Source organism: Poromitra crassiceps, assembly GCF_964638095.1.
Source record: "Poromitra crassiceps genome assembly, chromosome: 5".
In the NCBI taxonomy this organism is placed as follows: Eukaryota; Metazoa; Chordata; class Actinopteri; order Beryciformes; family Melamphaidae; genus Poromitra; species Poromitra crassiceps.
In genome coordinates this window covers 45,025,027-45,050,901 of record NC_139642.1, presented here as the reverse complement: position 1 = coordinate 45,050,901, position 25,875 = coordinate 45,025,027, and the positions used below count along the sequence as shown (strand labels likewise).

Below are 25,875 nucleotides of genomic sequence, written 5' to 3'. Positions count from 1 at the left end.
GGAGCTGTCTCCATCACGCGTGGTGCTGAAACTTTTGAAAGTGCCACTCGCTGTATGATGTGGACGGTCTTTTTTGTCTTTCTGTCTTACCTGGGCAGAAACCTATTTGCCAAGGGCGAACCACTCAGGGGGAGCAAAGAGATGTTCTCTATGCTCAACGGCACCTTCTGCGCAAAAATGTCCTTGGTGGGAGAGAATCAACTTTACCAAGTGTCAGACGGCGTGGAAGAGGTGCGCTCTGTCGTGGACGTCGCCGGGAAGCTGGTGGACTGCTCGGTCATAGTGAACCAGATGCAGGTGAAGTCGTTCATGCACGTGTGCAGACTGGGTCTGAAAGAGCAGAGGACCGAGCGACGTTTGGAGACGCACTTTGCGCGCATGGATGAAGCCAAACTGATCTGCCAGGGGTTTAAGAAGAGACCAGAGCGCACCAGGAGACTGACGCCCGCTGCAAAGCAGCTGGGTGAAGATGACAGCAAGACTGTTAAACGGCGGTCCAAGAGAGGATTCACTTATCCTGGGACCCTTTGGTGTGGAGCAGGCAACATGGCTGATCATTATGACAATTTGGGTAGGTTGTAGGTGGACTCCTTTCATTTTAGGATTTAGGCAAATCTTCAGACTAATGTCTCAAATATCTACCCAGTTCACTAATGCTGACGTTCATGTTACAGGAGAATTTGCAGAGACCGACAGCTGTTGCCGTGTCCACGACCACTGCCCTTATGTCATCCATTCGTTCTCGTATAAATATGGCTACACCAACTTCAAGCTTCATTCCATTTGTCACTGTGATTGTGACACTGCGTGAGTAAATTATCCTTTGTTATATATTTCATGTAATCAATCTTCAATTAAAATCACAGAAAACGATTTTGGCAATTGCATAAGCAGATAAACTCAACTCACTTTATGGTCATTCAGGAACAAGTAGGCTAATCCAGCGCACACCAGGAGACAGTGTTAGATCGACATTTTAATTTATTTCATAGGCTATAAAATATCGGGGCGAACAACGCGTTTCGCGTCATTGCTTCTTCACATTCGCTCTTCACTTAAATTGCCATCAGGTGTGGGTTTACAAAGCCTCTGTGCCAACAGGTGGTCATCGTTACAGATCGTGTGACAACATGAATTACAGATCATGTGACAACAAGAGTAATCTCTACTGTATATCACATCAGTTTTCACACTAATTGATGAGTCAAACACAAGTTACAATAACAGGTATATATCAAGTAGCATTATAGCAAAACTGTCAACTATCAAAATAGGAAAAAATATAAAATATTAGAAAAATATTTAGAACAATATGGTTCCACTACACGTACTACTACAATTTCCACAGATGAGGCCACAATGGCAACAGTATCATCACAATATCATAAAAAACCATATAGATATCTAATGCCTTATGAAAAAGAGTTGAGGTATAGATCTCCCCCTTGAGCCAATATAAGGCATTAGTAGATGTCTATTGTCTATGTAGGGTTGTTTGTGATATTGCCATGCATTGTTGTTATTTTGTGGCCACATCTGTGGAAATAGTACTTGTAGTAAGGTAAGTATAGTTGAAACGTGATATATTTTTGATATGTTTCTAATGTTTGTTTCCCCCCTTTTCTCCCAATTTTGAGATTTGACAGTTTCACTACTTGATATTGTTATACTTGTTATTGTAACTTGTGTGTTTGACTCATCAAATAGTGTATATCATGTGATAAAGAGATGACTCTTGTTGTCACATCATCTGTAATTCATGTTGTCACATGATCTGTAAGGATTGCCACCTGGTGGGACAGAAAGAGTTGTAAACTCACACCTGATGCCAATTAAGTGAAGAGCAAACCTGAAGAAGCAATGATGCAAAACGCATTGTTCACCACAATATTTTATAATAATTAAATTAAAAAGGAGATCTGGTGTGTGCTGGATTGCTTCTTGTTCCTGGATGCTATTGTTCCTGCTCTAGTTGCACCCTGTATACTTAGCACGACTGTGCACAGGGCACCCAGACTCGTACCTTATGGTCAGTTGGACCGGTGTTAATGAGTTTGAACAACCTGTGTGTTAGGATGCTTTTTCGAGGAGAGAGAGAAAAAGAAGAAAAAAGATTGGCCTGATGGGGCGCTGTAATTAAAAGGCAATGTTTCTGACTCTGAAAGGCTGTAACTGCTATACATCACTGGTCCAATTAACAAACTAAAACAGAGGGATCATGCATTCTGGTATTGATAGTATTCTGTTACATCACCACACGGCCATCTTGGTAGGAAAATAGCAGGTGATTGTAATCAATTAACAGGTGATTACAATACATACCCAGCATATGACATAACCAGCTAATGAGCTGTGTGTATTGTAGCACCATATTGGTAGGAAAATGCTTGTGACATCATGGAAATACTATGAATACTCTTCTGCCACGCCCCCAGCCCCCCCCCCCCCCCCCCCTTTCTTTTGCATGCGTGCGTGCGTGTGTGTGTGTCCAAACATTTCCTACCTTTTGGCGGGTAATTGTTCAGTCTATACAGGTGGAAAACAACAAAGGAGTTTATTATGTTTGCCTGTGGCAGTACGGTGAACTACTGCAAGACTGGACATGTTGAATTCAAATCTGACTGCCAGCAACCTGCTGCTCCGCACGCAACACAACAAAATCATTAGTCATTTTCATATTTCACATTTTAACTGATCATCAGAAAAATGCCGTGTGATAGTGCTTACCCTGAAGCATAACAACAGAAGAACTCAGCTGACTCTATTGAATAATCATCATAACTGTTGGCACTGCCTTTCTAAAAGATACACAATCGGCTTCAGTGTGTGTGTGTGTGTGTGTGTGTGTGTGTGTGTGTGTGTGTGTGTGTGTGTGAGAGACCATAGTTAGAATATAATAGAATATAGTCAGAAATCTGTATGCACATCTCAACGGGCCTTTTTCACAGCATCCATTTTGTGTCTAAAAGGCAGGAAGTAACACAGGTGCAACCAAACATTAATTAGGGGTTCCATCTTACAATCCATTTAGGTGTTCCAGTGCTGGGACCCTAATTAATGATTTGGTTGCACTTGTGTTTACCCTGCTGTTTAGACACAAAATGACTACTGTGAAAAAGGCCCATCAGACTCACACACTATAGTTCCACCTGTAGCTTAACTTACAAGGGTCACATGCATGCACACACACACACACACACGCACGCACACAATCTATACTTCCATAAGCACATCCCTCCTTAACATTCATACCCCCACACTATTTCATCTCACATGACCTCACAGAAATCCTAATCTATCATGCCCTGTACTGCTGTCCTCTCATATCAGCAATGCCACTGTCTCCAAGGATGCTCTGACGTGTCATCACACATGTAATCTCTGTACCACAACTTACTGTACCGTGCCTCTGCATCAGTACAAACGTATCTATTATGATGTCAGCTCTCTGTGCGTCATTGAAAGACTGTATCCATATTTTAATCTTCGAAGAAATGTATCCCTGCACCATTGCTGCTAGTTGAATCTCTTCCTCTCATGAGACCTTAAACCATATTAAATATATTCACAGGGTTCCCTTGAAAGACTTGAAAGTTTGTGGATTTGAAAAATAAAATTCAAGGCATTAAGTTTAGTAGACATGGGTCATTGAAAGTGCTTGAATATACTGGAGGGTTTTTCGTGCATAGAGAATTATGAGGCGCCCCCCTTCGCTCCACCTCCAGCTCTCGACAAGTGAAAACAAAATATTTTCTAACAACCGTTACAGTCTGTGGATTTCTGTTATCTGCCATTGCAACTAAAACAGCACAGTTGAAGCGTTCCCACATTCAAGCCTCTCCCTTTTTAATACATTTGTCTGTGAGTTTCTGTAAAGCCTGCTAGACAAGTTCTCATTATACAATTCAGTTGAAGCAGTAATTGCCCTTGATCTCTGTCTCAAACTATGCCATGTTGGGTCCTTGAATTTGGGGAATTGGGGTTTGAAAGTCCTTGAAAAGTAATTGAATTTGATGTTGAAGAAGGTGTGGGAACCCTGTATTCAAGTAAGCTGAAGAACATCTTACTCAATAACTCTTACTTTAATTTATTCTACATCAGACAGGTGTTTATGTCTGTCTGTGGACAGATTTTGTGAATGCGATAGCCTCAAAACCGTGCAAGATGCAGTCACGAAACTTTCCAGGGGTGTAGTTGACATCAAAATGAAGGCCGAGTTCGAAAATGGGAGTGATCCGAGCAATCCCCTCCCCACACACACACACACGCACACACACACTTTACGCCCCTGGCCCACGTTCATTTTTTCAATTTGCGGGCATCGCGGCAGGTGTGATCCCATCCCAAGGTGGTCTCTTATTGTTTTTCTTACTCTTTTAATACATTGATTGGTCTATATGGAGGCACTATACATATATAATAATAAAATATAAACTGGTCTTTTAATGCATCCTTTATTGTGGTGTTACGTGAATCTGTTTGGCAGTTAAGTGCATTTTTGTGATTGGCCACGCCCATTGTCACACCCCCTTTGGCCAGTGGGCATGGAAAGAGAATCAGTTCTAAGTTGGCCCATGATCTACTTTTCTACAGAGTTTCCTGCAGATCCGTTCATAACATTTTGAGATATCCTGCAGACAGACAGACAAACAGACAGACAGACAGAAAGGGCCAAAAACATGACTTCCTGGCCAACATTTTTTTACTGATTGATCCAGAGGGTGAGCAAAACTACTGCCTGAGACACTATTCCAAAATCTCTCATAAATGGCGCTGACAGGATGCGGCCGCTTCTCGCCTCCGGAGGGTTCGACATCCGTCAGTGGGCAAGTAACCAACCCACAGTGGTTGCTCATCTGCCCTCCACCGCAAGGTCGGCTGCTACGGAGTTGTGGCTCATGCAGAACCACACTGATCCCCAGGAGCCAGCTCTCGGCCTACGTTGGAACTGCCTTCTGGATGTCCTTCGGTACAAGAGCCGGTCTCCTGAGAGTCACCCAACCACACTGCGGCATATTTACAAGGTCCTTGCCAGCCAATACGATCCTCTTGGCTATATCATCCCTTTTATTACCCGGGCCAAAGTCATTGTACAACAGCTGTGGGCCAAGAAACGTGGCTGAGATGACCCCAACATTCCCCCTGATCTTCTCACCGTCTGGGAATCTTGGGAACATGAACTGCCTGACCTCACAGCCATCACGCTACCTCGAGCCTACTTTCCTCCGACACTCTCAGAAGAAAACACAGTGTACGACCTGCATGTCTTCTGTGATGCATCTGAGGTGGCATACGGCTGTGTTGCATACCTCTATGTCCAGTCGGCGGGCAAGGTCAGTACCTCATTTGTGATGGCTCGTTCCAGAGTAGCTCCAAAGAAGCAGCTCTCTATGCCACGTCTTGAGCTATGTGCAGCCCTCAGAGGAGCTCAGCTGGCCTCCCTTCTGGAGCGAGAACTCACGCTGGCATTACAGTCCACCTACTTGTGGACCGACTCTTCCACCGTTCTGCACTGGCTCAACTCTGAGTCTTGTCGCTACAAAGTGTGTGTATGCACCCGAGTTGCGGAGATACAAGACCTCACCAATTCACAAGCATGGAGGTACGTAGACTCTGCAAGCAACCCGGCCGACGACATCACTCGCGGCAAGACATTAGCCGAGCTAGCAACACCAAGCCGTTGGAGATGCAGTCCCCTCTTCCAACAAGGTCCCTCGGATCAGTGGCCAGTCCTGCATGTTGGATCTCCTCCTGGAAAGGAGGAGATCACCGAGCTGAAAAGGTCCACCTTCTGCAGTCTTACCTGTTCGGTTCCACAACAGCTGCCAGATTCTTCACAGTACACCAACTGGAAAGAGCTCCTATTGGAAATGCACAAGGTCCTACAGGGGGCGGCCAAAGGGAGTCCTGACTCTACTGACCCTGACTTTAAGGAAGCTGAGAGGTGTCTGCTGCGCACCAGCCAGGAGGAGACCTTTCCTGAAGAGGTAAAAGCCCTCAAGGCTGATCAGGCTATCCCAACGAGTAGCCAAATCAGTTCCTTGGCTCCATTCTTTGATCCTTCCACGTGTCTGCTTCGAGTTGGAGGTCGTCTGAGGAATCTTGACACCATCTGCCCTCTTGATGTGCATCCCATCATGTTGGATCCTCAACACCCTGTCTCCAAACTCCTCATCCAGGACACAGACCGTCGCCTTCTCCATCCAGGACCTGACCGGGTCTTTGCCGAACTGCGCAGGCAGTACTGGATTCTGAGAGGGAGACAGGCTGTGAAGAAACAGAGTTGCACAGATTGCCAGAGGTGGAAAGCAGAGCCACGTGTTCCTTTGATGGCAGACTTACCTCCATCACGGCTCCGCCTATACCAGCTGCCTTTCTACTCCACTGGAGTGGACTGCTTCAGGCCACTCACTGTGAAGATCGGTAGACGCCTGGAGAAGCGCTGGGGGATCATCTATAAGTGCATGACCACTCGAGCTGTCCACCTGGATCTACTGAATGGCCTGAACGTGGATGCCTTCCTTCTGTCCCTACGAAGATTTATCCCAAGAAGAGGAAACCCTCATGAAATCCTGTCGGACAGAGGAACCAACTTCAGAGGAGCCCAGAGAGAGCTACGTGAGGCTTTTGCTGCCATGGATGAGCAGCTCCAAGAACAACTCCGGTCATACCAGATCAAATTCAAGCTCAATCCTCCTAATGCTCCACACTTCGGAGGTGCATGGGAGCATGAGATCCGGTCAACCAAAGCAGCCCTTCAAGTAGTGGTCAAGGGTCTAACCGTTTCGGAGGACTTCCTGTTGACGCTACTGATAGAGGTCGAAGGCATCCTTAATACCAAGCCCCTGGGTTACGTGTCCTCGGATGTGGCCGATCCAGACCCTGTAACCCCCAATATGCTCCTCATGGGGCGGTGGGATGCCTCTCTACCTCAAGCGATCTACGCCCCGGAACCACTCACCATGCGCCGCTGGCGTCACTGTCAAGATAATCCGGAGTAGAGACCAACGGGTCTGGACTGCTGAGGTCATGGTCAAGGGCAAAACCTACTTGGGGCCTGTTGCGAGGTTGATCCAGTTGCCAGCTATTCCGGAAGATGACAGCTCTGCTGTGGCACCACCTCAACCTTGACTAACATCTTAGCCAGCTAATCTGGGGGCGGCTGTGAAGAATTAATTCACTCAGTCCGCTTTCTCCGCGGCTCTCCAATGCGCGTCAGCGCTGATTGCCCTTCTCCCGCGGCTCTCCAATGCGCACCTGCGCAATCCAGGTTTCATAAGGTGCTTGGATACGCGGGGGCGCGCGTAACACACCCTGAATGGAGAGGAGGAGGCTGCCGCTGTGTTTGCGCGCCCCCTCAAATCCCTTTGTTTGATTTGAATGCTCATGTGTTCTTGTAAACGTAAGTTTGTTTATCTATTTATCAAGTCACCTTAATGAAGTCCTGCTAAACGTCTAACACTGATACTATATCCTGCCGTCTGGTATTTTCAATTGCACGTCGGCATTTCATTCCCGGTTTGGTGTTTGTTTGTTGCACAGAACACTTATAATGTTATAATTCATATTATCCTCTGTTGATTGTCTCTCACTACCCGTGGTGAATTATAGTCAATTTGAGATGTGGGGATCTGGATCTTTGTTTTGGCCATGAATATGTATACAATTAAAAGCGGCAATTATCACTGCCAATTCACACCTATTCATCACACCTTGTCAACCTATTAGCCAATAACGCCCATTAATGCCTATGCAACTTACCTGTTCATTAGATCTGCTTTACTGCTTCTTAATCATGTTGTTCATTTTCGATTGTTTTCCATGTTAATCGTCAGTCAAACCAACCATTCTGTAGCCTATCTGTCCTGTCTGCCTGTCATGTAACCCCCTGCCTGAAAAACCATTATAATACAACCACTGATGTTACACCTGGACTCTGCCTGGATTTATTTGGAGTGGCATGCATGCAATACATTGATGAAACAGTGAGTGGGGAATAAATATCACACCAGTAAGAAGAAATCGTTTTTAGGCGCCTTGCAGACCGTTTATATTCCTAAACATGTGTTTAGGTTTGAGGGGTATTATGTGGGTTAATCCATGGTTTGACTATACCACAGGTCAGTGTGCATATTACATGCAAATGCTGAAGGATTCCTTGACTAAAATGCCTCAAACAAAAGTGAAGGTGTTCTTCTCTCTGTCATGTGCTGCAGGTTGAAGGCGTGTCTGAGGAAAGTCAATGACACAGCTTCCAGAGTGGTTGGTCAGGCGTTCTTCAATGTCTTAGGAGTCTCCTGCTTTGAGTTTGCCTATGAGGATCAGTGTGAGGAGCGGCATTGGTATGGAATGTAAGTATCAATGTTCTTTAGTTAAACTTTGTTAAGTAGCCCTGCAGCATACTTAAGCAATGTCACACGAGAGGGGGCGCTGTTGTACGGTATCCAGTAACAGCACGACCATGACTGTGATATTGCTCTAATACAACAGTTGTAGTATAAACAAAGCTATCAAGTAATAACAGCATTTTGTTTAAGTAATTTGATACAACAGATGATTTTTGTTTATTTGTCTTCACCAACAAAAAACAGTTCCCTCAGGATTGCATTACCAAGTGTTGCCAAGCAACAGGTAAACTTGCTGCCTGCAGTTTCCCTACTGCAAGCTAGCTAAACTGGCGTTAGCTACTTTGAGGAAAGCACAGATGATTTCAGCTTACCCTTCATAATTACGGTCAAATGTATCCATATCTCTCCGTATCTCTGAACCTAAGGTGCGAACACTGTTTGAACGCAACCTAATCAAGCTGACATTAGAACAGCTGTGAAGCGGCCCGTGATGTTATACTAAATATCATCACAGCTGGAATGCCTCTTGTCCAATCAAATTGTTCGGCCAGAACTAACTGTATTACTGTATGCAACTGACACTAATCCCCCCTCTCTTTCTCCCTATTTCTTTCATAGGTGTAAAAAGTACGGAAAGTTTCCCGTTGCTCAGCTCAGAGACTCGGTCCCATATGACTTTGGCGGTATTGATGTCATTGACGTGCTGTCATTGGCTCCTCCCAAAACAGGAGAGCAGGAGAAACCGGAAAGTGCAACCCAGCCTACAATGTCAGGCTCCCAGACCGGCGGCACTGAGCGGCCGTCGCTCAGGAACGTGGTCACAGCCGCCGAGGATTTCATCAAGGTGCTCGCTACCGTCTCCACCTCCCAAACCTCCGCCGCCGATCCCGACAAAGTAGACGCACAAGGCTCCGAGAAGAAGAAGAGGAAGAATGCTGGGAAGACGAAGAAGAAAAACGCCAAAAAGCAAAGAGGAAAAGGGAGGAAGAGAAAGCCGAAAGTAGACACAGGGGCCAAGACGGAGGAAGGAGCTGCAGTTTCCCCTTCCTTTGGCAGCAAAGCAGAAGAAGTCGTTGATAGGAGCAACTTCATTAGCGAGGCAGACAGAAATGACCAGTCAGGTAGAAATACAAACAGAATCAGCGAGAGGGGATATGATCTGGGAGGGAAAGAGGAGCCGTACAATGAAGTCTTGAAAGTTGAACCAGGGATGGACAGAGAGATTGTTGATGTTTCCACTAAAGTCCAGAAGGAGACGTCGGCAGCACAGGGTGAACTGAAACTGTGCACAGAAATAATTCCTCTCTCTACATCAACCAGCGCGACGACTGTGATTCCACACAAGGCAAAAACCCGAAGGTCAAGAAAGGGGAGGAGAAAAACGAGCAAAGTCCTTCCTCTTCATTCCCCTGTAGATGCTGTGCCGAACATCGGTCCGCAAGAGAAATCCCTCGTGAACACAACAGACGACTTCAGTGTAATTTCTGTCCCCGCCGTCATTACCATAACCCCGACAGCACAGCTTGAGCGACAAAAGTTTAGGGGTCACGCTGAAAGGGGACCAGACGTCAGCCCTGCCAGTTCCCCCATTGTGATCCCCAAAGTCAAAAGGAACAGGTCAAAGGAGAGAGCAGAGGGAGTGGGCCTCGCTGCTCCCATTGTGGCCGTGGCCCACGAAAATTCCTCCGCTGATAATCTGGAAGCGACCACCACCAGCGCCGCTGCACCGACCGCAGTGTCAGTCCCCACCGCGGCACCGGTGGGGCGTCCGGTTTCGCTCAGGCCAGTCGTGTATGGAGGAAGAGCATCCGTCCCCACCGCAGCTATAAACTCTAGTCTTCCTCAAACCAAAAGGCAAAGGTCAAGAGAGAGAGGGCTGAGAAGTAGGAGGGGGAAAGTAAGTGAAAATCAGCCTTTCCAGAATACCTCTGAAAATGTAGTTCCTGTTCTCCTGACACCTGCGAGCGCCGGTGTGCCGAACAGACCGACAACTGTAATTAGAAGGCAATGGGGGTTTCTTACTACAAAGAGACACAGGCTGGCAGTCAGAGAGGAGAGCAAACCAAGAAAGAAAGCCATGCCCACTGTTGTCAACGATAGAGTTACTGTCCCGACTGGCAATGAAACGACACGCGCACCAATGACATTCACCAGACTTATTAGCGTCCCGACAGAGTCATACAAAAGTGAAGAGCTGGGTCCACAGAGATCTGAGAACCCAAAGCAGGCGTCCTCCTACATGACCAGCACCAGCCCAAAGCAGGCGTCCTCCTACATGACCAGCACCAGCCCAAAGCAGGCGTCCTACTACATGACCAGCACCAGCCCAAAGCAGGCGTCCTACTACATGACCAGCACCAGCCCAAAGCAGGCGTCCTCCTACATGACCAGCACCAGCACACCCTTTATGAGTCCACTTCACGTATCTCTTCAGAGAGCCAAAGAGCAATTCAGTACGAAAAAAAGGAGGAAAGCAGCGCTGAATATGAGACAACAATGAACCATTTGGTGCATAGAAGGATAGGGTGAAAAGGCAACTTGGCTGCCTAGGTCTTGATGATCAGAGAAATGTGTTTCATGGGGACTGAAATGCAAGAATTTTACAGTACGGTATATTCTTTTCTGGCTCAGTATTTAAGCCACAGTTGACAGGAATCATCATTTCGATTGTAAAATGAGAATTGTGTTTTGTAATATTGTATTCTGCACATCTAGAATACAAATTATGAATGATTATAAATGTATCTTTTTTTTTACAGTGCATGTAGTCATCAAAGTACTTCAGATGTAAAATGTAAAAATGAAAAATACAGAATTTGTTAGATATACTGTATACTTAAACTATGTATAAATTAAATATCTTTGCCTACAAGACTAATATTAAGATCTTATATCTATGGATTGATGATTTCAATTATATTTTTACATCGCTCAGTGTTTTACAGTTGACGCTCGCTCTGCTGACCTCGTCTCTGTCAGGGATTGGCTGTTTAGAGCGCAGCCCTCCTCAGTCGAAAAGCCTCAGGTATGTCTCGGTTGACCATGACTGTTGAGTTGAACAAAGCACAGAGATCTGCCCCCAAAATCAGGTGGAAACTCAGCAGCGAACCTGCTTGAGTGATATCACTGACATCATCACTGATGACATCACAATTTGCTCGAGTGACATCGATGATGTCACATGGCTCTTTGAGTGAAAAGGCCTATCCACCTTATTTCTAGCTGCCATGATGCCTATGGGTGCTTCTTCCGGTGTAATCCTCCTAGCCTTGTTGCTGACAGCTTGACACCCGTCTGTAATGTTTCAAAGCTGCAAGCGAACAGAGCAAATCAGGTGCGGCTTGGCAAAAATCTTGTTGATAAATATCCAGAGTTGCTCAAAGAGCAACAGAAATAGTGGATGTCATTTCAGACCTGAAAAAGTGTTTTGACAAATTTTTGAGGCGATCAGAGCAAAGGCTGGGGAGATAAATGTGCTCAGATGGATGGATGGATGGATGGACGGACAGACACAGAGATTTCATGATTATATAGTAATATAAAATATATATATACTTTTTGTGTGCAACCTTTTCTGCAAGTTGGAATGAAACCCAAATTGTTCCTTGTTTTTTCCAAATAATTTTGGCGTGCATATCCCTCATAATCTCAGCATGTAATATTTAATCATAAGGGGAAAATTAAAACCCTGTGAATGCAAAGGCTATTCACCAGCTTAACACTAACCTGCTTAGCTTGATTTTTTTTGTCAACCATTCTTTCCATACTGTATGCGCAGAATCTGAGCCAAGAATCCTTGCTAGTATTCGAAGTTGTGTACTGTGTTCTTTTGTTCATGAGAACCGCGACCTTTGGCCTTACACCCCCCACTGACCTAATGCAGTGTTGAAGGGGGTCACATTCTCGACAAGGGATTAGGTGCTCACCGCGCGCACTCCTCTCACCCTGTCCCAATGAGGGTTGTAACACCCGGTGCAGAGGCTGAAATCCCACGTCAGCTGATTCTCACATGATTCTGAAAGAATGAGATGTGCATCACTGTTGATACACATAATTATAAACGGTATTGAGAGATAAAGGGAGGTTGTGAATATACTGTCACTATCGGATTATCTTGTATAAATCTGGCAAACGGCTGGAAAGGTGTAACAATGAGGACTTTTCATGATCAGTCCCAGATTTTTTGGAAGACACCCAAGCATTCAAAAGAGCTTGGCATGCAGGAAGGATAAGGTTTAAATTTTAAAGGTCAAATTTTGATCCTGTGACAATACTCAAAAGATCTGTGGTGATATTTTTGAGTACACATTGCCACGATTCAAATTAAATGTAGTTCAAGAGGCAAAGCCTCAATGCATTGCTTACACATACACAACTCTGATTTATGCAAGCGAAAAGACAGAAAAAGATGCTTAAACTAAAGGATTTGTTCTTTTTTTTTATTACTGGACACACAGTATGTTATGTATACTGAAAGGCAAACAGGTTTTCTTCACATGTGTAGCTTACATTTGTTACTGCAGTTGGTCCAAACAAAGTGTGCATGGGTGTAACACCAAATGCAATAAGCCTACTTATACTGAGATATGGTAGTGAGAGTTGTGTATGGATAGTAAGTACTGGTTGTTTCGGGAATGCATACCACTCCCTCACCCTCATACTGCTCACACACACACACATACACACAATGTAATGTTCTTTTTCATTATGGGACACACTGACATTATGCATTAGACAGCGATAAGGCTCACACCAAGCAAGCTAGCATACAGTAGCTAAGGAAGACTTGCAGTTGACTGAAAATACTAAAACGCTTCAAGTGATAACCGGAATGCAAGAACATGATGCTGCAGCAATATGATAACGCTGAAATGAAGAGAACATTAGAAGAGAATAATAAGAGAATACTGAAGTCTTAGACATTTTCTGCTTTGACCCCTTAAGATACATAAATAATGACTTCAAATCAACCTCAAATGAATTATTCCTTCATTGATATTTTAAATGCATGCATTTGTTATTAAGGTTCAAGTCTGATTCGAACAAAGCATGCAGTTTCATTCATTGGCCTCATTTATTAATCAAGATATAAATAAATCTGCTTGGAAATGATAGTGTTCACACTATACACACTCATTGTGACATGTAGGTATTGGGATGTGGTATTAGTGTTTATATTTACAATAGCTTGAGGTCAAAAAGTAAACAAACTTTGACTAGAGTGTTTGCATATTATCTGTAAAGCCTCTGTGAGGTTGTTTGAACACTGACTTGTTTATAATACAAACTTTGTATTTTTCTTTTAAAAAAAAGAGAGAAAGTAGCTTATAGTCGTCGTATTCAACATTAACTAGGCCTATGTAGTGTCTGTGTTCATGGCCCCATTTATATCCAGTTACCATTATTTACTACTGTGGTAGTGAAAATGGAACTACCGTAGGTGTTTTTATGCTACAGAGCTAATGGGGTGTTTTTACTGAAGATTTTGCAGAGTAGGCCTCAGTAATTCTGCAGTGATCAACAGCACAGAATTGAGTTTGAATATTAGCATTTGCTGTCTAACTGAACTGAATTGTCTAACAATCACAGAACGTTTCAGATATGGAGATACGCCAGTGAGTCTGTTGAACGAGACAACAGATACTGGTACAAACGTGCCCTCTTGTGTCTACAACACTGATAAATAAATACAGAGAAGAATTTAAATGCACCAACACACCAATTATGAACAACATACAGATTGATAAATGAAGACCACTCTTGCATATTCTACAAATACTGCAACTGTCTGATATTGCCTTGTATTGGAAATTGAATAAGTCCTTGGCTCATTATAAACTGTTTTTGGAGGACAACAAACTCTTTTAAGAGGTGTGGTTTCACATCCATGTTGGTAAACAAAAGCATATTCCCCTTGTCACAACTCAAGTTGTGTGTTAGCTGTGGGGAGGATGAGTAGAACCGAGCAGAACTTAATAATAAAGCTAGCGATCCATCTCGTCCAGCAGTGGCGTGGCGTCTCCGGTGACAGACATGGGCGTGCTCTCGATCATGGGGCTGGGCGAGGGCCGCGGTGTCATCCGGCTCGGCCTCTGCTTCTTGCGCTCTGCCTCCTTCTCCTGGAGCCACTGTTCGGCCATCTTGCCCCAGTCCACTGCGGTGTGCGACGTCGACCTGAGGATTTGGGAATAGAGATCTCATTGAGCTCCGAGAATTATTTTCTTTCCAAAAGAGTTTATCCAGAGGTGTGACCAAAGCAATTCTGCTCGAGTCCCAACAAGTCAGTCTCAAGTCTTGAGGCAGTACAAGTCTCAAGTCAAGCCCCAAGTCTGAATGTAGAACACCATATCCAGTCATAATAAATCACAAGTCCAGTATCAATCTAAAAGAAAACGAAATATCTAGGCCTTTCAAGGCAATATCGTTGCCAATCGTATACAAAAAACACAAGTTTGATTTCTATAATCAATTTCACCTTTAACAATCACACATACAGTCAAGTCCCCACTTGTATGATGGCTTTTTGTTACACTGTGAAGTGACATACTTGGGCTGCAACTGTGGCGTCCTGTGGTGAGAAGAGGAGGAGGATGGCGTGGAGGAGGAAGGGCGGCGCCCGTGTGAGGAGGACTGCGGGGTGCTGCTGGGATACTGCGGGGTGGTGATGCTCTGTGGCTGGTTTGGGGTGGTGTACGAGTAGTTCGGCGTCATGAGGGGTGTCGCCAGAGGCTGCTGGGCAGGCGTGGCAAACACCTGTGTGAGACCAAAATATCACAGATTAGTTGGGGGGGGGGGGGGACTTGGGTTGGAGAACATTGAGGATTGAGGTCAACCGGAGAATAATAATAATAGAGTAAATGACCCGAGAGCATGCAAGACTTTATATGAGGAGACAGATAGTGTTTTATTTTAGCAATATTCTTCAGCTGGAAGAAGTAACCTTGTACAGTGTCTTTGCTGTTCAAATTTCAGGTCAGGATCAAACAGAACACCTGAGTGTTAGGACACAGGCCTGAGTTTGGAAATTAAGGCACCCAGAGAATGCTGAATTTGTTTGGCGACATGTTTGTTGCCAACAATGAGAACCTTGGGTTGATCTGCATATAGGAAATTACTTAACACTCCTATTCGTGTATATATTGTACTGCACTTGCAATGTTGTGATTTTGTCTTTTAGATATTTTCCTTTTATCTCTGAATCTTGATATGACTTATATACTTTACTTATATACTTTACACTAAGACAAATTCCTCGTATCTAAGCTTGCATATTGTGGCAATAAAAGTGATTCTGATTCAGAAAACCATGAACCAGAGATCTGGAGGATCTGCCAAACGTACGTGATAGGCACTGCTGCTGCCCCCTCCCCCAGTGCTGCTGCCGCTGTATGCGTATTGGCTGGATGCCCACTGGGCAGGGGTCGTGTTGGGGTTCTGACCCTGGCCCGTCACCGCGGCGATGGCATTGAACATCTGAGAGGTCATGTTGGGAGGGAGGGCGCTGACGGCTCTGGTCAGATCTGAATAGAGCGGGCAGAAAGGAAACACACAAAGGGATGCAGAATGGTGTACGCTGTAATGAGATGACCGCATCCTCTGTGGCATCCTATTGAGGTGACGAATCCAAGAGACCACTAAACTCACCAATAGAAGACAGATTGCATTGATTGAGAAGAACTGACCTGCAATATTTATATTGGCTGGCGTGGCAGTGAGGGATGCAGGAGTGCGTGTTCTGCTGCTGCTGCTGGGAGTGATTCCTGTTGGTGAAATAAAGAGCAAAAGTCCTCGTCAGATCAGAACCACCCATGCTGGATCTCTCATGTCATTGTGTAGCTTATGTAGGACAGACTTTCTATAGGCTCTGACCTGGCACCGGCTCCTGGTAGTGATCCTTAAACCAGCGGAAGAGTCCATTGACCGTGGGGAAAATCTGCCCTCTGTATCTGAATCCTTCGGGCGTGATGGTCACAAATTCAATCCTGTCAAACAACATTATTAGGCGCTCCAGGAGTTTACACATAACTATTGTGACAAACAATGCCTAATTCTCCATAAACAATAAAGGACAATTGACAGGATTTCTGTGGTTAATGTGTAGTCAATCTGCAAGCAATGGCAACATTTGCAGGTCAAAAGACAAATGTGAAACGATTCCCAATTTCTTTAAATACATAAGAAGTGGTGTTCCCATCTCAGCCTGCAAATCCAAATGGCAACCTGCTCTCTAGACTCTAGAGTTTGTAACGTACGTATAAAAGATGTATGAATTGCACTGAGCAGATCTTTGCTTTGCATTGTGGGATGTAAGAGGAGGAGGCACCTCTTTATTGTGTGCAACTTCTTTAAAGTTGTCAAGAAGTTTATGCAACATAAGAGATAAGTACTTGCAGTAGCCGCTTACTTTGATAAACCCTTGAAGCGACTAGAATATGACATTCTGAGTGTAACATTAAGATAACAACATGTAATCATGCTTCTTCTTGGTGGGCAACTAACCTGACTCTGCCAGATGGGGGCGGTATTGTTGTGAAAACAATACCGCCCCCATCTGGCAAAGTCAGGTTAGTGGGCAACTAGTCTCGCTGGCCAGCCTCCTCTCCCTTCCGTAGGGAGGGGAGGCTGGCCAGACTAGTGGGCAACAGCAGCAAAGACAAAAAGCCCTTCATGCTTCCCCTTTGCTCTGACACACATTTTCTGTTTGGGTGTGAGCAGCTCCAGTCTGGCACAAGACGAGATCCTCCCCTTTGTCCCCATTGTCCAATCCACACAGCTTAAAACCGAGCCAAGTGCATCACCAACATTTCTATATGTGTGTTCTATATGTTCTTGGTCTGAATGGGTGTTTGTTAACATCACAAAAGCAGTGGGTGGTGGTTGGCAGTCAGCAGCTAACCTTGGCTTTCCTCTGGGCTGGTAACCAAGCAGGAACTTCCCTGGCAGCTCTCTACAGGCAGACACATAGTATGGGATGAAAGTAGGTTTCTCCTTCTTGCTTTTCACCAAGACTTCCTCCATTTTCTGTAATTCAGAAAAACAACAGCTGATGATTGTTAAGGAATACTTCAAAGGGGTTAAATCTCTGTCTCTTTTAGTCTTCATAATCGCCAGCAAAGATAGATGACCTATTACACATTAAACATGATATAGATATTTTCACTAGGAAGAATATAAACCGCACACTCTGGCTCCGATGCAATGAGTTTAATAAGAAGACAACGTTTCGGCCTGGTGGCCTTTGTCAAGTCATAGAGACAGTCAGAGAGACAGTCAAAGGCCACCAGGCCGAAACGTTGTCTTTTTATTAAACTCATTGCATCGGAGCCAGAGTGTGCGGTTTCTATTCTTCCTATGGATTCTTGTCCGTCACCGGCACCTCGTTGAGATTTCACGGTGTGCATTCTCTCCATTTTTGACAATAGATATTTTCACTAACACAACTGAAAATTATCCATATTATCAATATATTACTCCCTTTCTGTCTCCGCCACTGCATTCTTGAAAATATTTGTGACCAAGCAGATCACGAGAAAATGCAGCCATTGGTTGGACGTATCGGGCCGTGATTTCATCCAGATCTTCAAATTCCTGAGGATAAGAATATAGGAAATATGAAAAGTAAAATGGTATGTCTTTTATGTTAGATTATGTGTTCACAACTCCTCTGAGACCCAGTTCACAACCTACCTCATTGCTGATCCAGAGGGTGTGTCCCAGGCTGAAGGCGTTCTCCTTGCCCTCCTCCCGTACGTCAATGTGCTGGTAGATTCCTTCAGCCACCTTCCAGGTGACTGTGAGGTGGTTTTCCCCTTTGCTGCTCGGCCTGATGATCAGGTCTCCCTGGTCCATGGATTCCATCATCTTCTCCGCCTGCCTAAAGTTGATGTTGTGGAAGGATGGGTGGGCGATGACCCTCTTGATGTAGGCTGTGAAGAGCAAAGAGAGAAGGAGATATGTAAGCACTAAGCAAAACATAATCCCATTTTCTCTTATATTGACCCATTGAAGACAGTGAAAGCTCCCCTGATACAAACTTGTTCTCTGCTGTTTCAGTTTCGCCTCCTCCTCCTTCTTCATGTCTTCACTCTCAGCATCAAAGTCGTAGTACGTGTCTTTAGGAAGCTTCCAGTCATTGTTCTTGTCTGACAGGTCTGATGTCCGACAGGTGAGGTCCACACTGAGCTTCTCAATGTCAATTTTCATGATTCTGCAGTGCACCGTCATACCCACCTACAGATATGAGCACACACCATACAATCTGGTCATCTGAAGGCTTGTACTGATCTTGACCTCTAGTGGACAAAGCCTGAAGCAGTGTTGGAGTACTCGACTCAGACTCGAGTCTGAGTCCTGGAATCATTTTCAGGACTCGTGACTCAATTTGGACTTGAGCACTGATGACTTGGACTTGGACTCCAGCATTCAGCACTCGCATTCAGACTCGGAAGTTGGAGACTCAGACTCAGACTTGTTAATTGATAAAGACTGTTTTTTTGTTTTAAAGGCCCCAATAATTTGCCATAAGATATTGATACAGTAGCTACATATTAATACTGTGACATTATTCAATTTCATGCAAGGGCAGACACGTGATTCTCACTCATGTTCAATAAATTCGGATTCAGACTCAGGTAATAGGGACTCGAGTCTGACTCTTCTTTGGTGACTCGGGCTCGAGATATGGTGACTCGATTACAACACTGCCCTCTGCAGGAACGCAAGTTTAGTAATGTTGCTGAACGTAAATCTGCCTCCCCTCTCTCCTGTGTGTCTTCCTTGGCCCTTTTCCTGTGTGTCAGCGACTACTGCTATATTTGTACAAATATATATCAAAATAGTTAGAACTTTAGTTAAACTCAGGTCCTCTTTTTAAAGGAACAGCTCACCCTAAAATCCAAAATACATATATTCCCTCTCACCTGTAGTGCTATTTATCCATCTATATCGTTTTGTGTTAGTTGGCTGAATTTTGGAGATATCGGCCGCAGAGTTTCTGCCTCCTCTCCAATACAATGGAACTGGATGGCACTCGGCTTGTGGTGCTCAAAGTGCCAAAGAAATACATTTGAAAAACTCAACAGATGTCTCTTTCTAGAAATCATGACCCCGTTACTCAAGATAATCCACAGACCTTGTTATGAGCAGTTTCATGGAGGAACTATTTTTTTTTACCGAACTACAGCCGCTAGCTGCTAGCTAGTTCCTACATGAGACTGCAAAAGAAAATAGTTCCTACATGAAACTGCTCACAACAAAGTCTGTGCATTATTTTGAGTAACCGTTTAAGCATGTTACAACAAAGGCAATCCAACTGATTTCAGATGGGAGTATGCACGCCACAAACAAATATACTGTATTATGAATAACAGCATGCACTTCACTGCTGTATCTTCAAATTGCCAACTTTTCACAAACAATGAAAAATGGCTTTACTTTTAGCTTGATGACCAGACATTTTAAATTTGTCTAGCTGGTTTTGAAAAGGTGCCATAAACGCAAGTGTTGTAGTATTTTCTTAACCCATAGAGGAGCATGAAATTCTTCCATTTAAACATTAAAATCGCCAGAATTTAGAGTTACACATCAGGTTTTTACACAACAGCTATGACTTGCAATTGCGGAATATTTGAATACACAACCCAACCTTCACTCTTTCCTCAGGATGCTTGACCACTTTGTCGCTGAGGAACTTAGTGGGGACAAAACCACTGACTCCGTTGTCCAAGCGGCAGCGCACACCTATAGCCTGACCGGGACAGGAGCCGCTGTCAAAATGATTCCACACCTGCAAGAGAGAAAGCACAATCACTTACATGCACTGCTACCGCTGTAGTTACAAACAAATAAATGCCAACATAAATCAATCCAAAACTTACCTCGCTGAGTTCAGGAAAGTTGTCCTGATGACAGAATGGACACTGCCACAGACCCGTCTCATCATTCCTTATAGCTTGGTCATAACTCTCCCCCTGGGGGCGCCGGTGAGCAATGCCTGTCACTACGCTGGTCGCCAGTTTACCTGGAGGGAGTAACCCAGACTGCTGATGCCCACTTCTGAGATTCATGTAAACATTAGATAAAAATATATATATTTATAGACCTGAAACATAATGAATGACCAGTTGAATTATCAGTGAGGATGTTGTTATTATTACCAATGTAGAATGTCTCTGGTGTCTCCTTGGTGAGTAAGTTGAAGATCTCCTCTGTGTTCGGACCCCTGTAGGTGGTCCGCAGATCCTTGTATCTACAGCTCAGCTCGGCACGGATGTCATAGAGAGTGATGCCTTTATTTCCATAGCCCTAGAGAACACAGTGTCTGTTTTCTTTAGTCCAAACCACAGTGGAGAAGCCCAATTACAAGGGGACAAAGGCTTGTAAACAGTCACATGGACTCACAAGCAGTCTTGGGCAAGCTACTCAGGAGGTCAGGAAGTGTAGTTACTTATTACTGTACTTGGTATCAAAAGTAATTAGTTATGTCACTTGTTATATTACTATATTACTTTTGCTAACCACCCCTTCCCCCCCAATTGCAACAATAGTTACATGTAGCCTTATAGGAGGAGTCTACAATTAGCCAAACTGCATACTTTTTTAAATGTATTTGCCTATCTAGGACAAACGAATTGCGTTCTGGCGACGCAGTAGTCTCGCATAGCCAGACCTTTCTCCGCACTTCCTTTTAGCGCTGGAGAAAGTAATGCAGTAACTTGAAGTTACTTGGATTAGTAACTGTAATATTATTGCTGTTTTGGAAATTGTAATCACTTACACTACTTGTTACTGTAGAAAGTAATATATTACTCAGTAATAATATTACTGAGTAATATAAATTATTACTGCCCAACACTGCTCACAAGCAGCTCATTTATAATAAGACAGAGTTTTGGTAACCTGATGGATTTGTCTGCACTCTTCGCCATGATCTACCTTCTCTGGTGTTCATACCAGTTAGGAAGCAACACATCTATCTATATGAATTTGGCAACGTGGACTCTGTTTGTCCGGACTCTGTTTCAAGAATGCTGTCCTGCTACAGCTATGTCATTATTAGATTAATTGCCCTAATTGCCCTAAGGCTGATTGTCCTAAGGCTGAGGCTATAGTTCAGTGATGATGTCACTGAATGATGTCATCAGTGATTATGTCATCAGTGATGTCATCAGTCTGAGGCTCACAAGAGAGACTGAGGGAGAGGGAGAGAGAGGAGAGGGAGAGAGACTGATGGAGAGAAGGAGAGGGAGAGAGTCTGAGGGAGAGAGAGGGGGAGAGACTGAGGTAGAGAGAGAGAGGGGGAGAGGGACTGAGGGAGAGAAGGAGACATTGCACGCATGCAAATAGGGCAGGCAAGGCAAGGCCACGCAGCAGCCACGTATGCAAGCTGCAGGACGGGCAAGGCCGTGCAGCAGGTGAGCCTAGGAATCAAGCGCGCGTAAAGTATGAGATGCCTAGTTATGAAAAAGCTGAATATGAGCATCAGTGCAGACTGTGGTTAGCCCTCACCTTCATTTTGTTAGCTAGGAGTAGCTGCTGGATATCAGATGTCAACATCTGTCTCCTTACACCCATAACATCTTGTGCTACTATGTTTTGTTGGTTTGTTTTTTCTTCTTGTACAGTAGTTGGTACCATTACATCCTCACTTCTAACAAACCGGACCACAGTTCACTTGGAAGAGAACCCTGCAATGTCAGGCATCTTGGTGCGGTTATTTGGTGGCACCCGATTTTGAATGGCATCGTTCTCACCTGCCCAAATGAACCAGACTAAAAGAGTAAACACTCCAGACCTTGAATAAACCGCTCCAAACATGCTTGGTGTGAACATGCACTTAGAGAGCGAGACTGAACGTCTGAGACTGTCTAAACCACAGTCTAAACTGGCAGTCTTCCATTATTCATACTGACCTGCCTCTCCAGCTCCTCGGCAAAGGCATCGAGGTCCAGGTCTTTCAGCCGCTCCGGGTTTTCCAGGATCTCCTCCAGAGCTCCGGCAGGGTTGGCATCCTCCGCTGACTCATCATACTCCAAGGCATCCACAGCCATCTTGCGCGCCCACTCATAGGTCTCTGGGTGAACCCGCGATCCATCCAGAACCTCGATGTAGGAGTCGGTGCTGCAGGGAGAGACACTTGGCAATGACATTCTTTCAGACAATGAATCAACACACAAGCAATGAAAACAATGTCTGCCACATTATTGCATATTTCTACTGCTGCTGTTGTTACATTCTCTTATACAGTAACATGAGCTGAGCATGTCCATAAAATAATGAAATTTGTGATAATCCTGTGCCAATATCAGGATTAACATATTTTTTATGTTTATGTTTATTAGGTGTGTTCTGTTCTTTGCTGCAGAGAAATACTTGGCAATGAGATTATATCAGACAATGAATAAACAAACTACCATTGATGCAAATAAATCGATTTTCTAGATAATTATGCCACATTATCGCAAAATTGTATGTCAGTTTAATTGCTACTGCTGTTATTGCAAACATTCTCTTGTATGTTGACATGAATGAATATGTACATTTTTGTTTTGAGCCCACAATTACCTATGGCTACATAGCCAATGGTTTACAGGTAGTGGTCAAATTTATAATCTTATCAATAATGAAAAGGTTCATGTTCTTTTTTCTGTCTATATCAAAAATAATAGTAATAATAGCAACTAGAAGTGCACTCGGAGAGTGCAGACCTCCGCCAAGGCCAATAATTCAGTCTGCTATGATACAGTATGCAAGTTTTGTGAGTCGGCCCCTGACCCGCCCCCTCCCGTGACCCGCCCCGGATCAGATCCGCTCCAAAATGTAATTGGTTCTTCCTTGGCCCATGCTACACACTTCCACCAAGTTTCATGAAAATCGGCCCAGTAGTTGTTCCCGTAATCCTGCTAACAAACAAAACAGACAAACGCCACCGAAAACATAACCTCCTTGGCGGAGGTAATAACAATGTTTTTTAGATGTATTCTGTGCAGCATTGTTTTGGTCATGTACTGTATCTCTAGGTATAGTTCAGAGTCGGACCTATCTCCCAGAGAGGCTGTGTCGATCTTAATGAATCCGGCACAGTTGATGAAGACTTTGGGACCCATGTGACACGTAGTGACCAGCTGAGTGCGATTTTCCAAACGCGTGTTGTTCTGCTTCAGGATCTGAAACCGCAAGTACATAATGATTTGTTTGAATGGTGCGGCTTCATACTTTAACAGGAAACACATTTAATTTGGTCTATCTAGTATCCTCTGACAGGAACACAAAAGGACAAAAGGGAACAGGAATGCCGCTAGTAGCTTTGTCTCACCTTCAGCAGATGGGCTCCTTTCCTCGGTCCGAGGCCACAGATGTACTGGACCAAACTCTGGGTGTAGGGGTGAGCCATGGCCCGGTTTACATCCACACCCACCTCGTTGACCCGGTTGATGAACTCACACTGCAGAGCGTTCAGCAGATCCTCCTTGACCACATAATCCTACAGTACATGGGAGGACAGTCAGAATCTTATGGACTTAAAGTCACAATGAAATCACATTCTGGGCCGCATTTTGCCTCCTTGATGTGATGTATTTTCTGTTGAAAAATATTTGTGCAGGTCTCAATGCGAAAAGGGATCATTCACAAGTGTAAATGGGGGTGGGGGAGAAGGGTCTGACCCGCAAACCTGCACCGCTTACATCAACACCTGGGTGTGATTTTTATGTATTCTTCGTGGTGCAGCATAAGGTCAATGTTAAAGATTTGTTTTCCAGGAAGAAAAAGTAATTTTTTCATATAACAATACAATAAAATACATTTTGTTTGTCATTTTTGGGCATACATTGTCAAATAGGTATGGTATCATTGATGATTTGGATACATGGCTGATCCTGAAATTCATCAAATAATTGAGCTACGGTATATAATTTCAAATGAGAATTTGAAGAGCAATAACAAATTTGTTGCTATCAAAGTTTGTAAAATGCTGTAAACCCCCCCCCCCATCATACTACAGTTTCATATTGCACAATAGTCTTGTACTGTCAGATGTCTTCACCTGTAGTGGGTGGAGTTTCAGACACAGGATGTCCTCATCACTGCTGCAGACTTGTGCAAACTCAACGAGAGGATCCTGGATCTTCCTGGCCACAGAGACAGCTTGTCTCAGGAGTGGAGGGTAATCTCGGAAATCTGCCTGTATAGCAGGAAGAGAGGTTAGAGACAAAGGCCTGGGGCCGGTTGCACAAAACATCTGGAGTTAAGATTCCAAGTTAAGGTTTCCATGAACTAAAATCGGCTGCAAAAAAACACCCTTAAGTCTTCTCCTTAAGGTTAAACATTTTAAGGAAACCTTAAAGAGAGGACTTCAGGGTGTTTTGTGCAACCAAATTTATTTTAAGGGAAATCTTAACTCAAGGTGTTTTGTGCAACTGGCCCCTGAACATTATGGGAGAGGGTTTTGAGAGTTAAAAGGGGTTCTGAGATCTGAAATGTGTCAGTTGACCTCTGACTTCTTGCTGTTCATGTAGAGGATGGCAAGTTCGTTGTCGACCAGTTCCACTGCTATGGATGGAAAAGAAGACTCCTGCTCCAGCTCACTGACTGTGCGCTTTATGTCCTCGATGACCAGCTGGGCGTCCCTGAGGTTTGCAGTACACAAGCGAGACACATAACAGGCGTGTCAGCGGGGTTCTGTATTCGTCCGAGAAAGTAGAGGAAAAAGGGAACGCAGGGTAACTGACCTGTTCTCTCCAGACACGGCGATGATCTGAGGCTTCTTGCTGCTCAGGAACCTCTTCAGGGTGCCAATGTCGTGGAGCTAATATATTATTACACAGAACAAGAAAGTTGGTTTATCAGTAGGCCATCCTTAGATTAAGGTATCACACATGATCACGATGAAAGAGGTATCACCTTCTTCTCCCTGTCATCCTCTCTCCATGCATTTCTTCTCTTCAGAAAGTAGGGAAGCCTCAGGAAATCCGACATCTCTCCATCACCGTTCACTAAGGCGCCGAACACCGGAGTGTCTCTGAGGGAAAACAGGAACAAGAAGTCAAGGTCAAGGGTCACGGTCAATTTTAGTCATATAGCACAGGTGAAACAATTGACATTGACCAAAGTGCTGTACAGGCAGTAAATCACAACAAATACAAAACAAAAAAAAATCAAAGGCCAGTGTGTTTTCACCTGCGATTTGAAAATGACTAGAGTCCGAGCAGATCGAATATGAGCAGGCGAACTAATCTTTTTACCACTATCAAAGAAAATCAAGGGCCAAAAAGGCTCTAAAGCCACAGATGGAGCACCATAACCGACCTGCTGGGTGCAAAGGCCACTCCCAGGACCCGGATCCCTTTGCTCTGGGCCTCAGCCATCAGGTCTTCTTCATCCTCCTCCTCCAGCTGCTGGTCGGGACGATAGGGCGCCACCTTCAGCCAGTTATACAGCTTCCTGCTGCAGGCCTGAGGGGTGGCAACCACTATCACAAAACTGTGGCCTCAACATACATCAATGCTCTGAGCCGCCTGCTTTGGAAAGT

The 25,875-nt window shown here is 44.4% G+C and overlaps 2 protein-coding genes across 2 annotated transcripts in view; one reads left to right on the top strand and one right to left on the bottom strand.

Moving 5' to 3' along the window:
- Nucleotides 1–12,108, top strand: proca1 (protein interacting with cyclin A1). Its single transcript, XM_083637290.1, has 4 exons — nucleotides 1–571; nucleotides 675–807; nucleotides 8,217–8,351; nucleotides 8,967–12,108. The coding sequence occupies exons 1-4, from the start codon at nucleotides 55–57 to the stop codon at nucleotides 10,846–10,848; spliced, it is 2,667 nt and encodes an 888-aa protein (XP_083493416.1). The 5' UTR covers nucleotides 1–54; the 3' UTR covers nucleotides 10,849–12,108.
- A 576-nt stretch (nucleotides 12,109–12,684) lies between these two features.
- Nucleotides 12,685–25,875, bottom strand: part of LOC310777125 (transcription elongation factor SPT6-like) — a 22,852-nt gene continuing 9,661 nt past the window's right edge. The window contains exons 18-37 of the mRNA XM_083637387.1: nucleotides 25,653–25,798; nucleotides 25,248–25,365; nucleotides 25,076–25,152; nucleotides 24,838–24,973; nucleotides 24,391–24,528; nucleotides 23,662–23,829; nucleotides 23,385–23,512; nucleotides 22,259–22,466; nucleotides 20,504–20,651; nucleotides 20,225–20,367; nucleotides 19,993–20,133; nucleotides 18,383–18,578; nucleotides 18,036–18,274; nucleotides 17,823–17,936; nucleotides 17,245–17,369; nucleotides 16,218–16,330; nucleotides 16,031–16,108; nucleotides 15,690–15,868; nucleotides 14,896–15,101; nucleotides 12,685–14,522 (exon numbers count right to left, since the gene is read on the bottom strand). Coding sequence (XP_083493513.1) covers nucleotides 14,333–14,522; nucleotides 14,896–15,101; nucleotides 15,690–15,868; nucleotides 16,031–16,108; nucleotides 16,218–16,330; nucleotides 17,245–17,369; nucleotides 17,823–17,936; nucleotides 18,036–18,274; nucleotides 18,383–18,578; nucleotides 19,993–20,133; nucleotides 20,225–20,367; nucleotides 20,504–20,651; nucleotides 22,259–22,466; nucleotides 23,385–23,512; nucleotides 23,662–23,829; nucleotides 24,391–24,528; nucleotides 24,838–24,973; nucleotides 25,076–25,152; nucleotides 25,248–25,365; nucleotides 25,653–25,798 — 2,991 coding nt within the window. The 3' untranslated portion in view covers nucleotides 12,685–14,332. The remainder of the gene's footprint in view (nucleotides 14,523–14,895; nucleotides 15,102–15,689; nucleotides 15,869–16,030; nucleotides 16,109–16,217; nucleotides 16,331–17,244; nucleotides 17,370–17,822; nucleotides 17,937–18,035; nucleotides 18,275–18,382; nucleotides 18,579–19,992; nucleotides 20,134–20,224; nucleotides 20,368–20,503; nucleotides 20,652–22,258; nucleotides 22,467–23,384; nucleotides 23,513–23,661; nucleotides 23,830–24,390; nucleotides 24,529–24,837; nucleotides 24,974–25,075; nucleotides 25,153–25,247; nucleotides 25,366–25,652; nucleotides 25,799–25,875) is intronic.

Coding starts and splice junctions, on each gene's coding strand:
- proca1 (XM_083637290.1), top strand. CDS start 55: ATGATGTGGACGGTCTTTTTTGTCTTTCTGTCTTACCTGGGCAGAAAC. Junction 572..674: donor TGATCATTATGACAATTTGG/GTAGGTTGTAGG, acceptor TTCATGTTACAG/GAGAATTTGCAGAGACCGAC. Junction 8,352..8,966: donor GAGCGGCATTGGTATGGAAT/GTAAGTATCAAT, acceptor TTTCTTTCATAG/GTGTAAAAAGTACGGAAAGT.